The sequence below is a fragment of the Apiospora kogelbergensis genome (genome assembly GCF_038363985.1).
Source record: "Apiospora kogelbergensis strain CBS 113332 chromosome Unknown utg000008l_segment0_segment0, whole genome shotgun sequence".
NCBI lineage: Eukaryota > Fungi > Ascomycota > Sordariomycetes > Amphisphaeriales > Apiosporaceae > Apiospora > Apiospora kogelbergensis.
The window spans coordinates 264763-282964 of NW_027117425.1; the positions used below are offsets into that span (position 1 = coordinate 264763).

The 18202-nt window shown below is 47.9% G+C and overlaps 4 protein-coding genes across 4 annotated transcripts; 2 read left to right on the forward strand and 2 right to left on the reverse strand.

Annotated features, from left to right (window-relative positions):
- Positions 1-491: 491 nt before the first annotated feature.
- Positions 492-1763, reverse strand: PG998_012011 (uncharacterized protein; the record flags this gene model as incomplete). The annotated part of the gene is made up of 2 exons (XM_066878827.1): positions 492-1503; positions 1570-1763. 2 exons carry the CDS (start codon positions 1761-1763, stop codon positions 492-494), a joined length of 1206 nt encoding a protein of 401 aa, XP_066725211.1.
- Positions 1764-2290: 527 nt separating this feature from the next.
- PG998_012012 (uncharacterized protein) lies at positions 2291-4762 on the forward strand (the record flags this gene model as incomplete). The annotated part of the gene is made up of 1 exon (XM_066878828.1): positions 2291-4762. The coding sequence occupies one exon, from the start codon at positions 2291-2293 to the stop codon at positions 4760-4762; it is 2472 nt and encodes an 823-aa protein (XP_066725212.1).
- Positions 4763-9449: 4687 nt separating this feature from the next.
- Positions 9450-10377, forward strand: PG998_012013 (uncharacterized protein; the record flags this gene model as incomplete). Its single annotated transcript, XM_066878829.1, has 2 exons — positions 9450-10208; positions 10348-10377. 2 exons carry the CDS (start codon positions 9450-9452, stop codon positions 10375-10377), a joined length of 789 nt encoding a protein of 262 aa, XP_066725213.1.
- A 3455-nt stretch (positions 10378-13832) lies between these two features.
- On the reverse strand, positions 13833-14453 carry PG998_012014 (uncharacterized protein; the record flags this gene model as incomplete). Its single annotated transcript, XM_066878830.1, has 1 exon — positions 13833-14453. The coding sequence occupies one exon, from the start codon at positions 14451-14453 to the stop codon at positions 13833-13835; it is 621 nt and encodes a 206-aa protein (XP_066725214.1).
- Positions 14454-18202: the final 3749 nt, after the last annotated feature.

The window sequence follows — 18202 nt, forward strand, 5'->3', positions numbered from 1 at the left end:
GTCTTTATTATATTATTAATAATAATAATAGCTATAAAGATAACATTAAAAGTAGTAATAAAATCTATATATACTTAATAATAAAGAAAGAGGTTAGCTTTAAAAAACCTTAAATATAAATATAAATAAGGTATAAAGGTTAAGTAATAAATAAAGGATAATTATTATTAAAAGCTATTAATTATCTTATATTAACTTATATTTATATACCTCTTATATATAATTTCTAATATTATAAAAGGGTTAATATATTAGTTAAAAGCTTATAATATTATATAGTATTTAGAGGTATATTTTAGTAAAAAGTAATAAATGTGTATAAAGCTTTATTAAGTTACTTTAAGAAGAGGGGGAGGAGTTACGAGATCAGGCTCCTAAGAGGTAAAGCTGCAATAGTGCCTAAATAGATTGAATTTTTAATAAAGGAGGAAAGAAGGGAATTCTAGCTAATCGATCGTTGTGCCGGCTTTTAGAGGGTTCGGCTGTGGAGCTCAAAAAGTAAAATGGGTCTCATGTGGGGTTCGGCCAGTTAGCCCCAAAGCTGCTGGTGCGCACCACATTACTGGAGGCGGCGATGAGGTTGGCGATGTGGCGATAGGGCTCCTATCCTCATATATCCACCAACCAGACAAAGGCTGCAGGGTATTGAGAATTCCCGAGGGAGATGCTTGAATTGCCACTGACCCTGCCACCATGGTCGCCTTGAATTTATCACCATTATCATCCACCGTTACGGGCAAGGACGCGAAGCCAGAAGGGATCTTGCTAATGTCCACCCGTGTGAAGCACACGCTATACGGAAACTCTTTCTCAGCGTTGCTGTCATCGCGCGAAATTCCCTGACTGTGCCGCTTGGGTTGTCCATTTTCATCCCAGAAGCAAAAGGCTGTGATCCAACCCGACATGTAAGTTGGCCCACTACCACCGGCCACACGGTGTGCGATCTTATTCCAGAAGTCCACAACCACGGCCGCGGCCGGCTCCTCGAACGAACGCACAAACATGCGTACGACAGCACGCACCATGGTGGCAAAGTGTGCGGGCTCGGCACCCATTTGGTCAATTTTGTCAAGCCGTGCAAGAATATCCTTCCAGTCGTCTATCTCGCCCATAAGCGTGACGGACGGGATGCCGCACAACATACACATACTAAACGAAAAGTATTTCTGCATGGCACCCATGAAGAGGACTGAGCCTACAACTTTGTCGGTGTCTGTGGTGGTACTGAAGGACGGGAGGACCCAGTCGCGAAGGCCTGGGTCGATCACGTTTTCCTGAATTCGGTTGGTCATCTCCTGAGCCATTCGACCGAAGTCGGCACAGTCAACAGAGTTATAGTCTACCACCGTGAGCTTTTTTTGGCCCTCATGCACCACGAATAAAGAGCGGAGGTCTTCGGCATGCGCATTAATATAGAAGCTCAGTTGCGTGAGGACAGCGAACCAGATATCCTCGGGACGCAAGACCAGATGGTGATGAGTGCTATAGGCGTGGTAGGCTGCCCTGGGTGTTTATTAGTCTTGAATAAACTGAAGCGATTAATATATTGAAGTGCTCGGAGTGACATACCAGATGAGGCCATTCTCGGAGGCACTGATGTGGCTCTCGCGAAGGTCACGACGACGGAATGAGTCTTGTATGATACGCTGACAGTGCTCATAGGAGCGGGGGCTACACTTCTCCAGGAGGGCTTCCGAGGTATCAATTCGATCGGGCGCCCAGCTTTGGGCGTCATGATTCACGACGGAAATAGTGACAGGCATGATGATCAGGAATTGCAGAGTTGAGAGTTTCTTTGGTAGTGATGGGAATGGAAGGAGGTACGGCGCAATGTGAACCTGGGACGGCAGATATTCAAGTTTTGAGAAGGAGGAGGGACAAGGGCGTCGGGAAATAAAGTATTGCTGAGGCGGCCAAACCGCGCGAACCGGGTGAACAGAGAAAGTCTGCCTACAAGGCGCAGTGCATGATGCACGTCTTACATGGCCACCTCAGGACCAGTAATCGCGGTCATTCACGCCGATCGTTAGTCACTGCGCCCTGTTACATAATGACAAATTGGGTACCCACATCTGACTTGGTCTGCCAAAGTACTCAGTACTTAAGGTGTTAACCTGCTACTTCTAAGGTAGGCTGAGAGGTGTACAAGCACGTCCAAGTCACCCCTTCGTTTACCTCCTAGATACACCCTGCCTAGTTAATCAGTTCAACAGCTTCGTATTCACTTTTTTATCCTCTCTCTATCTAATTATTCCCTTGTCTTGTGCAGACTAGCGCCAAGCTATTCACCATGAATTCTCGCCAGGAGGCAAGGACCCTGATCGGAAACAGGGTCGGGGATGATGCGGGTCGCCGGAGGGCTTTCAGGTTGGATAAGAGTTTGGTGCAGTATTCGGATTGCAGTATGGCTACCAACATTGATGACTTCTCAAACAAGCATTCGAGATTGCTCTTCCCTGAATCTGGCTGTGGAAGCCATAGCGTTAAATATACGCCCATCCTGCCGCCAACCGCCAGCGAAGTTCTCTCTCATGGCCCCGTTCCAGGCACGAACATCTGCGAGGCCTGCGAGGAGATACAATTCAAGAATCTTTTTCTGCATGGACACGGAAGAAGGATGCATCTTGGGGCCTTTCGCTCCATGGCCTCGTGTACCACGTGCGACCTATGCCGCCTCTTGACCGCCGCTTTCGAGCTGGGAGAAGACCTGGCAGCGCCTAGACGGATGAGAGACGACGCGAACTGCTTCGTGATGTTGTGGAACAAGATTGCCGTGCATCCGATAGCCGACCTGCGACAAGACAGGGTCTATGAGTTGGTCGCCACGCTTCTGCAAGGTCCAGGCAGCACCTTCCGTGGGCAGACTAAGCTTCGGATACAGTATCAAGACGCTCTGCATTACAGAAGAAGTCCATTATTCTATGGACGGCTCATAGATTCCGGGCATGCAAACATGTCCCTGGCGCGGAAGTGGATTGCTGAGTGTATTGAATCACACTCTTGTGGTCGGGCAACACGAAAAGGAGAAGAACCTATCAGACGGAATTTGCAGGCTGGGCGTCAACTCACTGTGGTAGACCTGGAGAAGAAATGCCTCGTGGAGGTTCTTTGGGATACCACAGCCTACGTAGCGCTCAGCTATGTGTGGCCGTGGCATAAAAGCTTCAAGTATGTCAAAGGCAACAAAAGCGAGCTTCACTCTGTTGGATCTCTTGCCAAGATCAAAAATATGCTTCCGAGAGTCATACTCGACTCCATGGAGGTATCCGGTAAGCTGGGACAAAAGTACCTTTGGGTGGATGCCCTCTGCATTTGCCAGGACGACGAGGCGGACAAGATGCGACTTATCAAAGATATGGACAAAGTATATGGGCTGTCCTTGTTCACTATTGTTGTCGCAACTGCGACTAAGCCCTCTGAAGACTATGGTATACCTGGAGTCAATGGAATATCAAGGCTCACAGCGCAACAAACGGCTCAACTGGAAGGCTTGAGCATTGTAACAGCCCTCCCATCGTACAACGATGCTATAATGGCGAGCGTTTGGGCAACACGTGGCTGGACCTACCAAGAGGGGATCCTCTCGGCACGCTGCCTAATTTTCACCGATTACCAAATGTTCTTCCGTTGCGGCATTGATGCCCGTTGCGAGGACGTGCAGGCCGAAGTTGCGCCGCAGCGCGAGAAACATCCCGCAAAGGCACTGGTGCGACAGGGCGCTGTTGATTTCCTGGTCAATGACGACTTCTTGCGGAGCATGACCAGTAAGGACAGATTTTCAGAATATTCCAGGCTTGTCAGCGCATATACGAACCGGAACCTAACATACGAAACGGACATACTTGAAGCCTTCAAGGGAATTGCATCGGAGCTCAACCCATATCTCGAGGGCTATGGGTTTCTGTTCGGCTTGGCTATTTACAAGTTCGATGATGCCCTGCTGTGGTGTCCGATCAGTCAGCTAAGGCGCCGTAAACCGAGTCCCTGCTACATCATGGAATGCGGCTTTTGCCGCCCGGATGAGCTTCATGATTATCCTAGCTGGAGCTGGGCTGGGTGGGTAGGTAGTGTCAGCTATGAGGAGGATCTTTCAAATATGGGTGACAGGGGAGGCTGTCACCCAATGGTACAGTGGTGGCGCGCGGTAGACGGGGAGCTGAAGACGGTGGGGGACCATGGGGACCCCCTCAGCGACTTCGCAAGGGGGTTGCTTGCCGCCCGCATAAACCGTCTCGGGCCCCAGCATCTCATTTGCTGGTGTTGGCGCGTTCAGCTACGGTTGAGTGTCAATGAAGTGCCCATCGGCAGTTGGGTGCCGCCCCACGCTTACACAGGCCAAGTGCCGGGCTTTATTGTCGTTGATCGAGAAGGTGAAGTATGTGGGATAATAGTCTCGGCGGACCGCACATGGGCAGCTGCGTATAAAGCCCAGGAAGGCCAGCCGAGTGGGTCATTTTTCACGGATGACCCATACCAGGAACACGAACACCAACGCCGTAATCCTGTCCGAGTGGGAAGAGAATGCGAGCTGCTGTTGCTCTCGTGCAGCCGCCAGTCCGTGGCAGAGCAGACGGAGAGTCGCAAGTTCTTTTTCCACCCCAAATACCATATAGATTCAGAGTGCCCCTGTCTCTATAATGTCATGCTACTAGAGTACGACGATCGTGGGGTTGCGTATCGAAGGGGCGTGGGAAAGATACACATGTATGCAGCGGCGACGCACTTAATAGAGGGCGGGCCGCAAATATTAATACTTGGTTAATGAGCCCAGAGGAGGTAATAAAAGGGATTAATCAGATGCCGGACTGCTGATATCGTTTGTCTCTCCAAGATATTGCTAACATTCAGTCTGCCCAGGCCACTATCGGGGCTGGCGAAATGGGTCTTGCGAGATTGGCGAGCTCGAAGTGAACAATTTACCGCTCTGCTAGGCGTCGCGTTTCCGGGCGAAGAGGGGTGACATTTGCTCAAAGGCGATGAGTGCCGAGTTTTCACATTCCACAAGCAATTCAAGTTATATAGGGAATGGCCTTCTGCCCTTATTAGGAAAGAAGGTAAATTGATAATAATGAAAGGTAATCAGTTTTTTGAGGGCGGTGCTGGAAAGAACACCATATAAATATGAAGTTTGGCTGCTCTTTATTGACGGTACTGGGGTTATCTCCGAAGCCGATAACGGCGATAGGTTACTAAGAGCATCAGCCAGGCTGGGTGTCGAGTGATGAGGAACACTGTGGTTCTTGTCAGGGCTACAGTGAAGTGGGTGGCCCAGCCGACGCCCATCCATATCCTGAATTTCACGCCGAGGAGATGAGCAATCAACCCCATTGATCAGACCATTTCCGACAATAGGGTTTGTGCACTATGGCGCCAGATACCGGAAACCTCATTTTGCATTGCCTTGAGGGCTAGGTCCATATTCTCAGCTGGACGATCCCAGAACAGGGCTTTGCATTTAGAATGCCTTGGCCATCGTTATGGGCAATTAGCGAGAGTAGATACTCGCAAATTCTCGGGCTCCCAACCTAACAGTGAGCCTGTTTTAACAGAGGGGTATGGGTAGCCACTGCTGGGCCATGATATATACGTCGGTCTCCGAAATCATTTGTATTAGGTCGCATTTTCAGACGACCCCAAAAGCCCGCAGGAAATTCATATATCACCGTAATAGTGGCCCCTAACGCCTCTCCTAGTCAGCGTATCATCTATGTAACCGCGACTCTTTGAGTCATCCGCTTAGTCGGCAGGTTTCTTATCAATTATCAAACGGGGGAATCACTTCTACCATCTCCAAGTACATTGCACTGTCATTGGGTCCAGCCACATTACGGCTCCTTCCTATTATATATTAATTGCCGGCTTTCTAAATAGGAGCCGACTTCGGGAATATCCTCTCAATTCGACTTAGTACGATACCAGTGAGTTCGTAACCAAGCCTCTTCATTTTATAAGAAGTATGTCATTTAATTAATATTAGATTATGTATCTAACTCTAGACACCACCTTATATAACTATATATAAGATCCTTTCTCCGCGGACTTAAGTTAATATAAACTTATATTAAAGTAATGATAGCTATAAGGCTCTGCCTTTAATATATAAAGATACTTTCTAGATAGTATATTAACTTTAAATCCTATTATTTAACTAATCGAATTAATAATAAATATATCGCTCTTTAAATTCTAATAAATAAGGGATGATTAAGGTGAGAAGGTAAATAATATATTTATATATATAAGTAATCTAATATATAACTCGGTATTTAATTAATTAATAATTAAATAACGTATATAATTTATAAATAATATTAGAATTTAATTAATCTTTAAATATAGAATATAATAATAATTATTATATATATAATAATATAGTAATATATATATTATATATATATATATATATTAATTAAAGGGTTAATTAAAGAAGTATAAAGTACTTATATAATTAAGTTATTAATTAAAATATAATAATTATTATTAAATTTAAAAAAGATTATTTAATATATTATAAATACCTATATTAATACTTTAAATAATTTCTAATTTTAATAATATTTAGAATTACTAGAGATTATATATATTAAAAAGTAAGTAATTTATCCCTTATAATATCTAGAATCTTATTTATCTCTTACCTTTATAAGCTATATAGGGTATATAAATAGCTTATTATGAATTATCCTTTAACTTATTCTTTATATAGGATAATAATTAATAACTTAAGTTTATGTAACGAACGGCTATCGGGTGTCCAAAGAAACCTAGTAGGCGTACTGGGGTTTATGTTGGCTTAGACGAGAGAGTACTTGAACGTGCAGAAGACTCCGTCTTCTGATACAATGGGCAATATCCCTTAACTGATCGTAGAACTTTGACTGAGGGTGCAATAGGTCGTTAAGGCAATGTGCCTCACCAATGGGTAAGATTGATGCTTAGATTGATCACTGAAGTAGAGAGTGTCTATATGAAATACATAGGAAACGTTCGTGGTTATATATCCAATCTCTCCTTCACTGATTCTCCTTGGATCACGCTGTCGGTTGGTGATCCTGTCCGCTGGCTCACTTGGATCACCGTGATCCCGTCGCTCCAGACTCGCTGGGAGCGTCGTGATCCGGTCGCTCCTCATCACGTGACTTGGGTGCACTGTCCATTGCGTGCTAGCCTTCCGGTGCTGTCTCCGTTCGTACTACCCCCTGGGTACTGTCTAGCCGTGCCGTCGCTTCGGGCATTGGTCGTCGTGCTGGTGGTTGTTTCGGGACGATGGCTTCTCGGCGGGTCTTGTCATTGTAAGCGCTGTCCCGTGGGGTACGTACCCGGGTTATCGTAGTTCCGTGCCGGATGACGGGTACTGGCCGCAGGGTTGGGTCGGGTCGTAACAGGTTATTTAATTAGATTCTTATAATAGCCTTTTGCTTTTTAATACTTATTTATAAATAATAACTTACTTTAAACTATAGATAAAGGTTTTATAAAAGTTACTTTATTATTTTATTAATTATTACTTAGTTATTTAAGTTTAATAAGTTTTTACTAAACTGTTACGACCCGACCCAACCCTGCGGCCAGTACCCGTCATCCGGCACGGAACTACGATAACCCGGGTACGTACCCCACGGGACAGCGCTTACAATGACAAGACCCGCCGAGAAGCCATCGTCCCGAAACAACCACCAGCACGACGACCAATGCCCGAAGCGACGGCACGGCTAGACAGTACCCAGGGGGTAGTACGAACGGAGACAGCACCGGAAGGCTAGCACGCAATGGACAGTGCACCCAAGTCACGTGATGAGGAGCGACCGGATCACGACGCTCCCAGCGAGTCTGGAGCGACGGGATCACGGTGATCCAAGTGAGCCAGCGGACAGGATCACCAACCGACAGCGTGATCCAAGGAGAATCAGTGAAGGAGAGATTGGATATATAACCACGAACGTTTCCTATGTATTTCATATAGACACTCTCTACTTCAGTGATCAATCTAAGCATCAATCTTACCCATTGGTGAGGCACATTGCCTTAACGACCTATTGCACCCTCAGTCAAAGTTCTACGATCAGTTAAGGGATATTGCCCATTGTATCAGAAGACGGAGTCTTCTGCACGTTCAAGTACTCTCTCGTCTAAGCCAACATAAACCCCAGTACGCCTACTAGGTTTCTTTGGACACCCGATAGCCGTTCGTTACATTTTGATCACTCTTGTTCTTGCGAGTCACTACCTGGACCCCTGAGCAATATCCCACAGGAACATCATGGCATCCCAGGTCCCAACCAACGGCGGAACCCCTCGACAGGGCAACCCGAGCAACCCTACGGGAGGACCCGACGTCCTCGCCATGATCCGACAACTTCAGGAACGGATCAACGAACTCGCCGCCGACAATGAACAACTTACGGACCAGGTCACGGCTATGCCCCCTCGCAGCGTTCGACGCCCTGGGCATAGGCTGGCACCTCCCCAGACCTACGACGGGAAGGAAGGAACCGTCCACGGATTCCTAACCCAGATGAAAGCGTACCTACGACACTACGCCGAAGAATTCGAGTCCGAGCCAGACAGAATTCTGTGCGCCGCCGGTTACCTCAAGGGAGACGCCCTCGCATGGTTTGAGCCCATCATGCGAAACTTCCTCGACAACCCCCTTGAAGATGAACAAGAAGACTACACGCGCACCATCTTCCGTCACTACACCAGTTTCGAAAACAAGCTGAAGGCTACGTTCGGGAACCCCGACGAGGCCCGGACCGCTGAACGACAACTCATGCAACTCAAGCAGAAGGGATCGGCCTCTGCATATGCAGCCAAGTTCAAGCAAGTATCCTCTCGAACGGAGTGGAGCGATGACGATGCCTTGATGACACTCTTCTACGCAGGACTGCGAGAAGACGTCAAAGACGAAGTCAGCCGGGAAGACCGCCCCGACGACTTCGACAAGTACGTGGGAAAAGGTAGTCAAGATTGACAACCGCCTGTACGAACGACGACTCGAGAAGCAGGGCAACCGCGCCCCGCGAGCAGACAACAAACCTCGAGCCAACCACGGACGACCTGTCCAGAGGACATGGAAAAAGACGTCCTATGGATCCCACAGCGGACCCATGGACCTCGACGCCACCCAACGGGATGGCAAGGATGGCCGAAAGAAGGTCACCTGCTACAACTGTGGAAAGGACGGGCACTTCGCCCGCGACTGCCGCAGCCCGAAGAAGGCATTCCGACAAGTCCCCGAAGGACGACACGTCAACGCCACCAGTGGAGAACCAGCCCCAGCAGCTATTAACGGAAGGAGCGCCAACAACACGCCCGACGTGCCACACGGCAGCCTATCCTGGACAGCCTGCTACGATGACGGTTGCAACACCCACCTGGCGGATAAAGAGGGAACCGGATGGTTTCCCAAGCCCCCGAAGAGCAAGGGCAAGGCGACGCGAGAACTCGCCATGACCCGACAGGAACTCACCACTGAACTCACGGGTTACGACTCAACCAGCGAAGAATCCGAGGTAGGAGAACCCATGGGCCACGAGCAACTCGTTGGCATGCCCATGAACGACCTCGTCGAAGAAATCGCAAAGCCCCGAGACCTGGAAGAGGACGGATGGCTTGCCATTCCTGGCACCCCGTCCCCTGACTCTAGGAAGCTACGACAAACCCTTATCATGTACGGGTTTGGACAAGGAATCAAGGGCAACTACGCGGTAGGCGATGATCGCCGAATCGCCCCTACCGACGAAGCCCATTTCACCCTCTCATGGATCTCGTGCATCCATGACGCATGCACGGAGCAACTCGCGGAAAAACTCGAGAACGATTGGTTCCCGCGAAGGATTGGCAGAAGGCCGATCCCACAACCACACCCAGATCATCTGATTGGAAAGATCAAGACAACTATACCCGATGGACGACGCGCGTACCTGTTGGTACAAGAAGATCCTCAGTGGCCACGACGGTGCCACCTGCAGGGCCAAGATTGGACCCTTTGCAGGGAGGACCGATGCCTCGTCCATGCATGGGAAAAGCCCAGAGCCCTGAGAAGGCTGCAGACCAATGGCCCTCGCGAACCACAATACACCCCGAGGATGACTACTGCGCCTTTCAACGTCTACGAGACGTACGACCAGCGGCCCGATGAGACCGAGGACCTCCGAAACCGCAACTTCCTCACCACCGAGGGACGAACCGTCACAACCGACCGTCATGTGGGAAGCCGGATCAACGACAACGGAGAAGTCACCCTCCTACATTGGAGAAGAAACGAATTAAGGTTCATCCGTGAACCCGAGTCCCAGACACAAGGACCAGCGAGAATCACCGGACCAGAACCTACACCACCACCAGCGTACTCATCGACGCCCACGCTCACCTTAGCCCAGCGAGCGACTCTGCGCCGACAACAAGGGATGCAAGGAAACCCCGGTCGCAGAAGGCAACAATCGGGAACGAGTACCGCCGGCTGTAGTGGGACAACACCCGACGGGACAAGACAGGTCCCTGTGTGCCACAGCGGATGGACAAGACATCCACGAGCACATCGTACTGTTGGTAGACATCAAAGGAGTCACCATCAGAGCGCTACTCGATAGCGGAGCGCAAGGAAACTACATTTCACCACGAATCGTCAACAGCCTGCAGTTGAACTGGCAAGAAAAGGACGCCCCATACCGACTCAGGACCGTCGATGGAGGACTCATGACGTACGAAGATGGAGAAATCCGAAGGGAAGTCGCGAACCTTTCGGTCAACATCGGAGGACGTCATGAACGAATCACGTGTGACATCACGGACGTCGCAGGATACGACGTGATTTTGGGGATACCCTGGTTGCGGGTGAGCAATCCCAGAGTCAACTGGAGGACAGGCCAACTTCAGTGGGATACGCCAGGAAGAGGTTTAGTCGAAGGGCAGCGATCCAGAAAGCGATCCCCCAGCAAACCTAAGGTCCTTAGAGCATATGTCATCGCCAAGGAGCCAAAGCCGGATGTTACAACAACAGTACCAGAAGAGTACCGGCAATTCGAAGACCTCTTTAGTGGGAAACTGAAGACAGGCTTACCGCCTCACACACGGTGGGATCATGAGATACCCCTCAAGGATGGGAAGGAACCCCCATTCATGCCCATATACAAACTCAACCAGGAGCACGAAGCAGTCCTGAAGGAGTACATCACGGAGAACCTCGAGAAAGGAGTCATACGACCCTCGACATCGCCAGCAGGCTTCCCCATCCTCTTCGTACCAAAAAAGAGCAAAGACGGGAAACCTAAGTGGCGCATGTGCATCGACTACCGCAAGCTCAACGAAATCACCATCAAGAACCGGTACCCCCTGCCTTTGATCAGCGATCTACGAGACAAGCTGCTGCGCGCCAAGATCTTTACAGCACTTGATCTACCCAATGCGTACAACCTGATCCGCATAAAGGAAGGAGAAGAATGGAAAACCGCGTTCCGAACCAAGTATGGCCATTTCGAGTACCAAGCAATGCCGTTCGGCCTGACGAACGCCCCGGCTAGCTTTCAAGCGATGATCAACCACGTCCTACGAGAATACCTCGACAAGTTTGTCGTGGTCTACCTCGACGACATCCTAATCTACTCCGAGAATGAGGAACAACACCGAGAACACGTAAAGCTAGTACTCCAGAAGCTACGAGACGCAGATCTACTGGTCAACCCAGAGAAGAGCGAGTTCCACAAGACAACGGTCACATTCGTGGGATACGTCGTGTCCCCCGGTGAGATCCGAATGGAACCTTCGAAAATCACAGCAGTCAAGGAGTGGCCCACGCCCACAAGCGCTACCGAAGTCAGATCCTTCTTAGGACTAGCCAACTATTACCGGATATTTGTCCCCGGATTTGGCAGGTTAGCGACACCCTTGACGAACCTGACGAAGAAGGACGAACCATTCCGATGGACCGATAAGGAAGCAGAAGCCTTCCAAGCCATAAAAGAACGGATCGTCAACGAACCAGTGCTTCGCGTGGCAGACCCCGCGAAACCCTTCGAAGTCGAAACCGACGCATCGGACTATGCGATCGGAGGCCAGCTGAGCCAGCGAGACGACAACGGGAAATTGCACCCCGTCGCATTCTTCTCGAAGAAATTGAATGGACCAGAGCTCAACTACCAGATACACGATAAAGAGCTAATGGCCATTATCAAAGCCTTCGAAGAATGGAGACACTACCTCAGCGGAACGAAAGACCCTGTGAAGGTCTACACCGACCATAAAAACCTCACCACGTTCACCACCACAAAGGAGCTGAACAAACGACAAGTACGATGGTCCGAATTTCTATCAGAATTCAACTTCGTCATCACTTACCGCAAGGGTAGCGAGAACGGAAGGGCCGATGCCCTAAGCCGACGACCAGACCATCAAGAGGAAGTCCCGCCAGAGACCCGGACTATCCTCATGCAGGATAACGATGGCAACCTCGTACCATCACGACACCTACATACAACCAACCACGTCCAGCATGACGACAAGTGGGTTGCGCGCTTCAGGGGATGCCACGAGCAGATGGACACAGCCACCCTACGACCACCGTACGGAGTATCGAGAAACGGGCTAGTATACTATCAAGGCAAGATCCTCATCCCCGAACAACACCAGCAGGAATTCATCCAGGAATTCCACGCACACCCCGCGCACGGACACCAGGGAGTGTTCAAGACGTGGAAACGGATCACACGGCTGTTCAACTGCGAGAAGTTGAAAGACCAGGTCACAAAGGCCATCAGCGAATGCGACCTTTGCAACAAAGCCAAGGCCGCACGACACCGACCATATGGGGAACTGCAACCCATACCACCACCAGACAGGGCGTGGAAAACCATCGCACTTGACTTCGTCGTCAAGCTACCCCTGTCAACAGAACCATTGACTAAGGTCGAATACGACAGTATACTGGTAATCACGGACAAACTCACGAAGTATACCTACTTCCTCCCGTACAAGGAGTCCAGTGACACCAGCGACCTTGCATACACATTCCTCAGAACCATCGTCAGCCAGCACGGGCTACCGGAAACGGTCATTTCCGATCGAGATAAGCTGTTCACCGCCAAGTTCTGGAAGTCACTCATGGCACAGCTAGGCGTGAAGCACAAACTATCCACAGCCTATCACCCCCCAAACAGACGGACAAACCGAACGCATGAACCAGACCCTGGAACAGTACCTACGATGCTACGTCAACCATGAGCAAGACAATTGGGTAACGTTGCTACCCATGGCGCAGTTTGCGTACAACAGCGCAGACAACGAAACCACGCGCATTTCACCATTTCGAGCGAACTACGGGTACGACCCAGAGATCACCAGACAACCCCTGGAAGGAGAGCTAGCACCAGTCGCGACCATACAAGTCGAGAAACTGAAAGAACTACAGACTGCTCTGCAACAAGACCTCACCTTTCTTCAGGAACGAATGAAGAAATACGCCAACAAAACAAGGTTGAAGGGACCAACCTTTGGAGAGGGAGAAAAAGTTTACCTCCTACGACGCAACATCAAAACTAAGCGACCCAGCGACAAACTAGACTTCAAAAAGATCGGACCATTCAAAATCGCAGAAGTCATTTCAGAAACCAACTATCGACTATCACTACCCAAGACAATGCGGATACACCCCATATTTCATATTTCACTACTCGAACCAGCCCCCAAAAACTCGAAAACCGACACACAGCTAGAAGTCGAAACAGATCAGCACGAGTATGAAGTCGAAAAGATTATCGGCAAACGAAAGAAGGGACGAGGCCTCCAGTACCTCGTCCAGTGGAAAGGCTACCCACCAGAAGATAACACCTGGGAACCTAAGAAACACCTGGCGAACGCCGCTGAGGAACTTCGGGAGTTCGAACAGAAGGGCCCTCGACCAACGGACCAAGGTCACCAAGGTCGCCTAGACCAAGGGCCGACCAGTCCACGTTAGCCGGAACGCCCATGTGCTGAAGGTCGCCAACAAGGCACCCCTCGTGGCCATCCAGAGCAAGCAAAACTTCGTCCTCAGTGTCCAACTCCTGCATTCCGCGCTCAAACAAATCAGCGCCACGCTCTTTCACCTTGCGTCGAATCTTCCGGATGCGCGACAAACGACCAGCCGCCTCGGCCAGCTGGGACTGCAGCCTCGCCAGCTCGGTATGAAGCGACAAGAGTTTTTCGCTCGCCTCCTCCTCGTCTTCGTCCAGCTTCCGTTGCTGAGCTAGCACCTTCTCTAGAGAAGAAGCCACCAAGACCCCGTCACAAGGACGCCCACGACTGACGCACTCCTCACAACGAGAAGAACGCTCCGCGATCTTGCAGTTCTTCTTCTTGTTCTTAAAGCAGTAAGAACAAGGCATATCGGCAGTACGACCGTTGAGAGCAATATATTCCTGAAGAGAAGACCGCTCGCGAGTCTTCTTGGATTTCGATTTTTCAATACGATCTGGCATGATGAGCGCACATCACAATAAAAACAAAGAAGGGAAGAAACTTACAACACTCCGACACGGCGGCACGACCCAGTACTTATGACCAAACTGCTTTGGGGACAAAGCAAGTAGGGGAGGGAGGATAGTGTTACGACCCGACCCAACCCTGCGGCCAGTACCCGTCATCCGGCACGGAACTACGATAACCCGGGTACGTACCCCACGGGACAGCGCTTACAATGACAAGACCCGCCGAGAAGCCATCGTCCCGAAACAACCACCAGCACGACGACCAATGCCCGAAGCGACGGCACGGCTAGACAGTACCCAGGGGGTAGTACGAACGGAGACAGCACCGGAAGGCTAGCACGCAATGGACAGTGCACCCAAGTCACGTGATGAGGAGCGACCGGATCACGACGCTCCCAGCGAGTCTGGAGCGACGGGATCACGGTGATCCAAGTGAGCCAGCGGACAGGATCACCAACCGACAGCGTGATCCAAGGAGAATCAGTGAAGGAGAGATTGGATATATAACCACGAACGTTTCCTATGTATTTCATATAGACACTCTCTACTTCAGTGATCAATCTAAGCATCAATCTTACCCATTGGTGAGGCACATTGCCTTAACGACCTATTGCACCCTCAGTCAAAGTTCTACGATCAGTTAAGGGATATTGCCCATTGTATCAGAAGACGGAGTCTTCTGCACGTTCAAGTACTCTCTCGTCTAAGCCAACATAAACCCCAGTACGCCTACTAGGTTTCTTTGGACACCCGATAGCCGTTCGTTACATAACCGTTAGAAAGCTATAATATTAAATATAACCTCTTTCCTCTTTTATAATACTTAGGAATAATTAATTAAAAGTTTAAATAATACCTCGGCTAAGATAAAAGAAAGCTTATTAATATAATATAAAGGAATTCTAGTAAAAGGGGTAGAAATTTAGAATTAAGGTTACATTTTTAACTATATTCTAGATATTATATAAATAACGTACTTAATATTATAGGTATAATTAAATAAGATAAGAATAAAAAGCTATTTATCTAGAATAAAGGTTATATATTTAATTATAATACTAATATAGTAATCCCGTTATCTTTAAAGTTATAAAAAGGGATAAAGTAAAGTATATTATAACGTTAATAAAGAGAATGTTATTTAATATATAAATAGATTTTAAAAAGGATTAAAGTATAAGTATTAATAAAGTTTTTATTAATATCTATATTCTTAATAAAGGTTAAAATAAAATAAAATAAAAATTACTATTATAAATAAAAGTTTAAAAAAAGATAATCTTTTAATAAAAAGTAAAAGTAATAATATATTATTATAAATTTAAGGTTATAAAGAAATAAAAACGTTAAGTAAGAAATATATAAAGCTTTAAGTTAAATATATATATTTATATAATTAATTATATAAAAAAGAAAGAAAAAGAAAATTAAAAATATATAAAGGGGATTTTATAAGAGTATAATTTTATATATATATTAAGTAGCAAGGGTAAGGGGCACAATAGCATAATACTAAATTAAGAAGGGGGGCTAAACCCGGGATATACGACAGCGTGTTCTCGACTACACTTTTACGGCTTAAATGGTACTAATAATAGCTAGTAATCACATATGGCGATTCCGGATCGTGGGTTATCAATCAGGATTCTGGCCTAGTATATGGCCATCTAGTTGCTACTGATATATTTGGTGCCGGGCACATCGTTCCACTCTTGGATGTTATTGATGACATCAAAGAGCGTCTTGGGGTATCTTCTGTCATTCTGCCTGAGCCTTCTCATCCCCGAGCGTTGTCGCCAGACTTCGCCAACATACCGGACCTTAAACCCCAGGAAATACCAAGACGTTAGATGAGTCAAACACATCCGATAAAGCCAAAGCGTCTAACAAGCCCGAATTCAGTGCCATCCAACTCCAACTTGGACAGTTCCCATTCTGTGACACATTCGTATTCACATGATCTTCTCCTGGCCACAACAACTACCAGAGACCATGATGGCGTTAAGGTCTTCACCTCGACAAATTTTGCACGATCCCTAGATCCGGAAAGCCCAAATAGGGAACCAGATCTTAAGATATTCTCGAAGTCTCTCATTTACGCCTTCCGATCTGTTGTCCGGTACTATCTAGACTCGGCTCTAGGAGTGTGGTGTCCCAAATTCAGATGGCCATATTCAGAGTTGGTTTACCATTATGACGACCTGAAGGAGTATGCTGCAAATATCGAGATTTCCTAATGCTGCACAAAGCTCACCACTTGTGAGCATACCTAACTTCTGATTAGCCTTCTCGATAAGGAAATTATGCCGGAGGTCTAAAAGGAAGTCGAACGAAATAGGAGAGGTGTGTTTACGTTCGATATGGCTTGGGTATCTCTGAAACCTGGTACAACCATCATTTGGGACGAAGGCCTTCCAAAACTTCCTAGTGCCGAAGACGCTCCCCTGGAGGTTTCCACTGAGGATCAAGGACCATTCGTTGTCATGGCTTCAGGCCGTATAGGCCGATACTCGCGACTGTGTTTATCCGGTTGGAAATTATAGTACAATGGACGGTCTTTTGGGCGCGTCGCTTATAACATGGACGTCGAGAAGTTTGTCGGGGGAAGACTAGTGAGATGGCGAGTTGTGCATCCCGCATTTTGGATAGAGGGGACCGTTTCCCTAGATGTCGCAGGCATAATAAGTAAAGGGAAAATATACTGGAACTTGACCTAGAACGCCCAATGCTGGCAATATACCGGAAACTCTCTTGGGTCTCCACAAGCTGTATGAACTCCATGGCCTATGTATGGTGGCATAACTAACTTGGTTTAGATCGATTCTCTTGTTATGGTAGACTGCCAAGAGACCATGAAAAAGTTCCCCAATGAGTCTCCGGTGTTTATGGATGATTGGGACATGGTGCATTGGTCCGCAAGATGCCCGGAACCTGATTGTACGGCACACGAGGGAAAGGAAAACCAGCCAGGGAAACCAAACTTTTACGGATTATCTATCTGGTTTGAAGACTGAGGAAACGTTAACGAACCATCAGTGCCTCCTTTTCCCTTCAACAATCCGGGCTTTCGTTCTGAATTCACAGACCTGGGGTAAGATATCAATATTGCTAGAGTGGACAATCAAGCGTTAACCCATGTACAGAGCAACTTCAATTGGGGGCTCTCACAATACCCCAGTGGAACACCGAGCTTATCGATACACTCGTTGATGACTACAAAGGCCAAAAGAATATTGTGATGCTTTATTTCGAGGCCCACAGCCGCAGGAAGAAGTCACGGTTAATAATGCCAAAAAGCAAAGAGAATGGGTATGCCATTATCCTACACGGCGACTCGGGCCTAGGCAAAACCCTCACGACAGGTAGGTCAATTGAAGTATCAAAAACATGAACATTCACTCACCCAATAAATTACTACAGAAAGCATGGCTGCTCACACAAGAGAACCGTTGATGACATTGTCTCTAAGGGAATCTTTTGGTAGCTCCAAGGAACCTGGGCGAGATCTAAGAGAAATCATGAGATTAGCAAACCTGTGGAGATTTATAGTCCACATTACAGATGCTGATCTGCTATACGAGCCGAATTACGGGGAACAAGATTCGTGGCTGTTTAGCTTGAGAGGAGGTAAGCCAATGCTGTCCAGTATACACAGCATCATCCGCCGTTGCTAATTTGTCGACAGCATTCCATCATGCATTGGATATCAACCAGAGCTTGATGGTATTGGAGACACGTCG